The 7,214-nt window shown below is 43.2% G+C and overlaps 1 protein-coding gene across 1 annotated transcript in view; it reads left to right on the top strand.

Annotated features, from left to right (window-relative positions):
* T265_15113 (hypothetical protein) overlaps nucleotides 1-4,531 on the top strand; it is a gene marked incomplete at both ends in the record, with an annotated part of 47,614 nt that extends 43,083 nt beyond the window's left edge. Inside the window, 2 exons of the mRNA XM_009176641.1 lie at nucleotides 2,447-2,730; nucleotides 4,096-4,531. Of these exons, the coding sequence (XP_009174905.1) occupies nucleotides 2,447-2,730; nucleotides 4,096-4,529 (718 nt within the window). The remainder of the gene's footprint in view (nucleotides 1-2,446; nucleotides 2,731-4,095) is intronic.
* Between the last annotated feature and the right edge of the window lie 2,683 nt (nucleotides 4,532-7,214).

The raw sequence follows: 7,214 nt of genomic DNA, 5'->3' as shown, positions 1-7,214 counted from the left end.
CGTCTTGGATAGCCTTGAAATCACAAATTATCGGTAGGTAGGAACGCTCCATGCCTGTGGTGACTCGAAGCACCAGTGTAGTTCAGGAGCTGGGCTGCTAAGGCGACAATAAACTAATTATGTTAAGCATTTATTGGCAAACTGCTGGATAGTCACTCAGCTCGCAGGTCAGGTCGCTACTTCTGTGCAGGATATCCCATATGTTGTCTTTCCGACCCACCATATGGTTGACAGTGTCCAGCGTGTTCAATGTTCTGGTTAAGATGAACCCGGCCCGGTTTTTTCATTCGTCAGAAGTAGTTACCGCTTCTCCTTAAAACATTTGTGTAACAGAATGAGGAGGGGAGAATAGAAAGCCTGATGCATCTTAGACCAGCAAGAAAACTGGCATCTCTGAGACGGAAAACGGCCGATTATTGGTTCTCGACAAGTGAAAAGCTATTGGCCAATAATGGGCAGTGAAGCATCGGTGTTGAACACTGATGTCATGCTGATGATGATGATGATGATGATGATGATGATGATGATGATGATGATGATGGGCAGGAAAAACAGCTACCGCTTAATAAGGGGGAAGTTTTATCGTGCCGCTACGTCACTTCAGCCTCCGCTCATAACTGTGGCAACACTAGCAAGAAAACCTGTTCAGAAGTCACTACCCAGCGCTACTTAGTTCAGTGCCAAATAGCTCCAGAAGCTGTCAGAAATTGCCTTGTAATCCTGTCTGGCGCTTAAACAAGCTTCAATCCACCGATTATTGTAACTTACATCGCGCTGCATCTGATACAGCCCTGGGTCCTTTGACTAATGCTAAGTAATAAGACGTTTGACAAGCCACTAAATTATTCCGCAGTCTTCGTCACCGAGGAACGACTACCGAGCCTCGACCACTAATTCAGAAGCCCATGGAAGCCTACTTTTTGACTTTACTCCTACCTTCTAAATCTCGCAGCCAGTAACCTACTCTACTCAGTACGTTCAGCCTCGGTGAATGTTTGGGGGAAATCCTCCACAAAGTACAGCCAACCCGACCGCCTTCCGCATTTCTAATCCGTTCTTGTTTGTTAGTTCTGGAGCTCTCTACCTCCGCATCTTTCATCTGCACACAATCAGAAAGCTCGGAAAATACGGCTCGCCCAGGTGCACCGTTGGATACTTACCCATTTGGAGAGCACCCGCCCTTGACTTAGTGGAAGAGAAGAAATTCGCGCTTGATGGAACCTTCGTGGAAAAAACGAACCCAGCGAAGATGGGCTTACTATGTACCGATAACACACCCGATCGGCACGGGAAAGTAGCGAGATATTTCGGTATCTCTAGCTAAGTGTACAGAAATTCTGACCTTGCTGTAAAGGCTGCCTGAAAGTCCACGCTGTACATCCCCCATGGCTGCTCCCCTCCGTACGAGTTACTGTAATTAATAATCATGACTATGAATCAGTGGATATAACGAATGGTTATGAATAGCTTAAAAATACCTGCAGCAATGAATCATCACTTCAGCGCACGGATCTCGAGGGCCCGACTTTTTCCTTCCTTACTACGAACAATCCAACTTAGGTGGACAGAGTATGAACGAAGTTGAACACGGCCGTAATAATTGCACCAGAACGACTGGTTCTCCATCTGAGCTTCACACAACCTGAATTCACAGTGAAATGGAAGCAGGTTCGTCCTTCACATTGAATACTGTAGGCAAATCAGCATAAAGCAGTCCAGCATCAGCAAAAAGGACTCACTTTATGTTAGGTTGCTAGAATTATGACCGCAGAGTTTGTGAGCGTTGAGTCCTGTCGTGATCGATAAAAAAAGTCGATAATAATTCGGAAAATGTTATCACAGAGAAGCTCTTTGGTTTTCGTTTCAGAAGAGCTTGGTAAACAATTGGTAGTTTTTATTTGGGCAACGTTTCGCTTTTGACACGAAAGCTTCATTAGGCCAAGTGAACAGGTCACCAAATTGGCCAGGTTATAAGACAGACGGGGAACCAATCAGTAAGTCCTCTTCACACTAGATCAGTGTTGAGTGTCAATTAACAGCTCTTGTCGGCTAGCGTGGGTGTCAAATCTTGAATTGGTGGGTTAGAGGAGTTTCAAATTACTTCCGATCGCTTTTCGTTCCTTAATCTCCCACTTCAGGGTGCTTCACTTGATGATTCACCCCGGGTGCCACTGGTAGATCCTTGATCATCGGGGAACGTGAATGTTACGACAATTTAGTTGGGGGAAGGGAGGTGCGTAAGGTTAAGTGAGGTTCAGGTTTTCCTAATTGAACATCATCTAAGTTTACAGCACAAGGTTAACTTATGGGCTCAATTAAGGCGAAATTATATTAGGGCATCAGAGGCCACGCCAATATGACGACAGCTAATGGACTCTCGATGAGCCTCCATTGGACTTACTTCAGAGAATAATATGTTCTTTATCAATTTTCTAACTTTCATCAGATGGCTTTGGTTGGCGATCTCCGGTGACCGACGTCTCAGTGTGTGGCTATTCATTGACCGACGGCAGTTCGAATGTGTGAATGAACGGGTGGTTAGTTTGGAACGCTGCCATCTTATTGCCTGGTTGTTGTTGGATTCGCTCGTTGAGGTCAGGCCAATCGGAAAAAGTGAAAATGCTGCTGAGAAGCACCATTTTCATGAAGAAAAAACCGGCGTGTCTGGGAGCGACTTGGGCAGCAATTTCAAAGTTAAATTTGTCCAGAAGAAGCCAGCCCATAATAAAAGTGAGCGAGTATTCATCACCCATGTATAAGTTGCTTATCAAACATAAAATAGGTTTGAGCATTCTAAAGCTGCTGTATTTTATTACGCATGAGTATAAAGTTTAATCCTGTGGTGACGGGGCTACAAGCTCACAAAACCCTTATTTGTTTTCCTCCTTAAAGGACGTAACTGAGGTTTTAATGTGCTCCTAACCATTCGCCACTTTATATTGGTGTATTTGAATTAGAGCCAATCAGGACTTTAAGCTCATCCAACAGGACAAGTTGTTAGTTGAAGCCAAACCTATATGGTCTTTTTCTTTGCGATTCGATTGATAATGTGGATTAGTATCTACCATGCTGTTTGTTCGAATCTTTCACCAGATTAGCATTAGACCGACCTAGTAGTTTCGTGAATAGAATGTGTTTCGGTATAAGCGATCCACACAGAGTAAAGCTTTGTAAAAGTAGCTGGTAAGTTCCATGACGGAATTTCTGTGAATCAATTCAAAGGTCTCACTCATTTTTCGAAATTTCAAAATCAATATTAATCAAGCTTAATGACTTTATCACCTAGAATATCCATCCGTGTGATCTCTGTGTACTGTCAATAGGAATTGCTATAGGGATTTCCATGTTACGAAGTGAGGAGTTTGAGAATTTTATTCGGCAACTAAGATCTCGGGGAATCAGTGAACAGATAAACAATGCTTAGGCACTCAGACGGTTAACGGTGGGTTCTTTACTTCCCATCCTATGGCATATGGAGAAGGGCTAGGCTAAAGTTGAGTTGCTTATTTGCAGGCTTGATTTTCACCTTCGTTATGGTGTTCATCTACCCGAAATTTTACAAGCTAACAGACAAATTCACAGCCTTCGGTTTGCGTGGTTGATAGTGCATAGGGAAAGCAACACATTCAACTGCATTCATTATTAGAATCATTTGGATATTTTCAAGAACAAGTCGGGGGTACATGTGTTGAAAGCGCAGACCAGTCTTACGTACACTAGACAAATAGCTGCTCTTCTAAGCTTTCGTTACAGTCGACAAGTAAACCTCCCCTAGGATCCGGCAAATTTTAATCTAGTGTGCACTTTTCATGGTGACTCATCTGCCCGATCTTCCTTCGTTTGTTCACGTCATTAGTAAGTTGCCTGTCACAATGGAAAGTTGGCAAATTTATCCTTTTGTTTGACAGCGTTGGCTCCACAAATTACGTACTTTTCGCATTCTGAAGAGTTCAAAATATTTCTTGCTAGTGCCACTTTCGTAGAGTAAACTCCAGACGTTGTTTTTGACACAGAGCTTTGCAAATCTAGCACCGCTGCATGTTGATGCTCTCTTTCAACCTTCACTTGTCTCCTACTGATTCTTGTCATTTTTAGGAACAATTTGTGCAATGGCACCTTTGGAAAGCATTTCAATCCTTATCGCACACTCGAATTCAATCAATCAGACTCAGTTGTGGCTTCATTCCTTCTACCCCACACAATTACCTATGAAACTATCCACTGTGTCCGGTATGCTGGACTCATTGCTTGTCACGCCTTCGAAGACCACCACTAATCAGTCACTCTCCATTGAACCCACACGAGCATTCCTTCTCACGCGAGTAGATGATCGAGTGAAGTTATTGTCGGCCGTTTTCGACGCGGGAAGCGCAGTTTGTAGCGATTGGGTTGAACTGATCCATTTACCGTTATCAACACGCTCCACTGGTCCAAACCCGCCGCTGCTTCGACTATTACCTACAAATGGCGATGACTTTGATCACGAGGCGTCTGTGGTTGTGGCTTTGGGGGCTAATTTGATTATTTTGTAATTATTACAGCAGAACAAAGCATAATATACAGTTCCAAAGCAATAAAAATTTTGGACTAAAGGAAGAAAAATTTATTAATCCTAGTGGATGCCTTCAAAACAGCGTTCAAATTTTAAGCGGGGATTATATTTTCTCGGTAAAATATGCTGCTCATCTGGTTGCTGAAAGCTGTTTGATAACCTGCTACCGATGAGTAGAGCGTTATGTCCTGTTTATCTCACAAACTGAACATTAAACGGCGTGTGTGAAACAAATTTAGTTGATGAATATCATAAACAGAGGATTCAGGCAAATTCACTTTGCAGATGAGTGTATTTTGTCTGTTGCGTGAAATTTGGTGTTCAAGAGGAAATCTGGGTTGATGGAAGCTCGGTAACTAAGTCTACCTGATGAACCCTAAGAGGGGCGAAATAAGTGGTGGATGTTGAGGAGCACACACTAAACCTTTCTGTTGCCCAATGTTTTTCAGATCCAACTGGACTGATGGAATGTCTATGCACAACATGTGCCTGAATATCATCTAACGCATAAATATTATGTCAGCCAATCCCGTAACTTTGAATGAAAAAAATGATGACCTTTGTGTGTCTGAACTAAACCTCTATGTCACCCACTGTTTTCGGATACTACTGGGCTAACGGAACGTCTATGCACAACATGTGCTTGAATATCAACTAACGCATAAATATCATGTGAACGAATCGCGTAACTTTGAATGAATAAAATGATGGCCTTTGTGTGTCTGGTCACGAGCATGCACCGAAGGGACAACTTCATTCGGTCTGAATAGATTATTCAATTGAAGCTCCAGTAGATCTGTTGTGGATCCCAGATATCCGGCTTCGCACATGTATAGCACCACGTGTATGTAACCAAGAGCCAGAAAGATTCCGGCGGGTGATCAGTACGGTAAAGTAACCCACAACCAACTGAACGGTTACCGAATTGTAAGTGTACGGCTACTCAAGATTTCAAATGTCACTAACGAATGAGTGAACAAGGTGCGATGGATGCAGTCTTCTGATCGTACAGAGTCAGCCACCCTTTCTTTGCCGACTGCAACCAGGAAGAAGAATTTATAGGATATGGTGCCAGCTGGTCGAAAAGAAACAAAGGAACACAACGTCTGCGATGACCGTAATTCTATTGCACTCAGCGCTTATGCCTCTATCGTATCCAGTGTGAACACAGTGAGTAAGAAAATAGGAGAAACACATTCGTAGTTCCACATTACTTGACAAGTGAGAATTGCGTCAGTTCTGAATGTTCCGTTTCTGTGAATGAATGGATCCCGTAGAGTCATAGGAAGAGTGGTACCGAGAATGTTTCTTCGTCAAAGTGTCTGCAGTGGACTGGTCTAGTTTGCTGATGGTCCCGCGTAACAGTCACCGACATTTGAGTCGGTATCAGGAATTCCCTTATAGGACTAATTTAAAATTGTATGTTATTCAGGGTTCATATCTCTCGACTAGAACAGGCAGGGTTGGTGTACATGTCTTACACCGGTACGGGACTGCCTGTTATTATCGTCTGTCGACGTGAACAGGTGAGGATTTTCAAAGCGGTCTCAGGCATTGTTTGGTAAGGCGCCATTCCATAGCTACTTGACAAAAAGTTCAGGTCTGTGGGTAAATAAAGACTGTCCAAACTTCACTAAGCGCTATGTGCTGCATCTTCTCTAGTGACCGAATCCATGTACTGGATACTTATCACGTCCAACATACTAACAACGAAGTTCTCTATCTCATTCTATACCGCGATATCAGTTTTCCGAAAGAGTGCTGGTTTTCTAGACATTGTATGCCTCAGTGAAATCTCTCAAAATCACATTATGTCTAGAATTCCTCCGAAAAGGTGTCGGTCCTAGCTGTTCCGAGGGTATATTGTTCTTTCTTTGAGATGAAATTAAACCATAAAATCTGGGGCCTTCACATGTGCACGGCATCATAGCAGTTCCCCCAACTATCCGGACACACATCTAACCGTCACACTGCGTAGACTTGCAGACTCGCCAGACAATTATTTACATTTAATTGCGTGAGCGAATGCATTTAGCTGACTGTCATTGAGGCCAGGACATGATTACATCCCGACTAAAAATTGAGTGAACCCTAGCCTCATAGTAAGTGTGGTGAGCGCAAGAAGTCATGTGACTCGAGTAATGGGGGTTAAAGATTTTCACCCACCGAAGCTGTTGATCAATAGGTGTATCAGTAGCCGACTTGTACTGACAAAACCAGATGGTTCATTTGACGAAAGGTAGAAGCGGACAGACCCACCTGTCCAAGCTTACTAGTTCACTAACAGAACTCAGTTTCTGCTTTGGGTTCTCAAACACACAACCGGGGAATTGTGTTCCCCTATCGTGTACGACCGCCAAGTTTACTTATTAACAGCGTATTGTTGTGGCTGGAGTGGGTTGCTAGTAGACTATTCAAACTGCGGCAATCACTGTATGGTGTACAAGTTGGAAAAATTGACCTGATGTCTTGGTTTTCAGTGTTCTCACATTAGATGACAATTCTGAGTTCCACTATTGTTACAAAAAATGTAACTCCTCAGCAGTAACCCATTTTCAGACAAGATACTTGCGCGCTAGGTAAGCGGCGATCTATAGGCATCCTACATTTGAGGCTAGAAGCTTAGAAAAAGCTATGGATGGGAGGTCATGGAGTAGAGAGT

Source organism: Opisthorchis viverrini (assembly GCF_000715545.1).
Source record: "Opisthorchis viverrini unplaced genomic scaffold opera_v5_353, whole genome shotgun sequence".
Classification (NCBI taxonomy): Eukaryota; Metazoa; Platyhelminthes; class Trematoda; order Opisthorchiida; family Opisthorchiidae; genus Opisthorchis; species Opisthorchis viverrini.
Note: the sequence above shows the minus strand (reverse complement) of the source record. Positions and strands in the feature narration are given on the sequence as shown.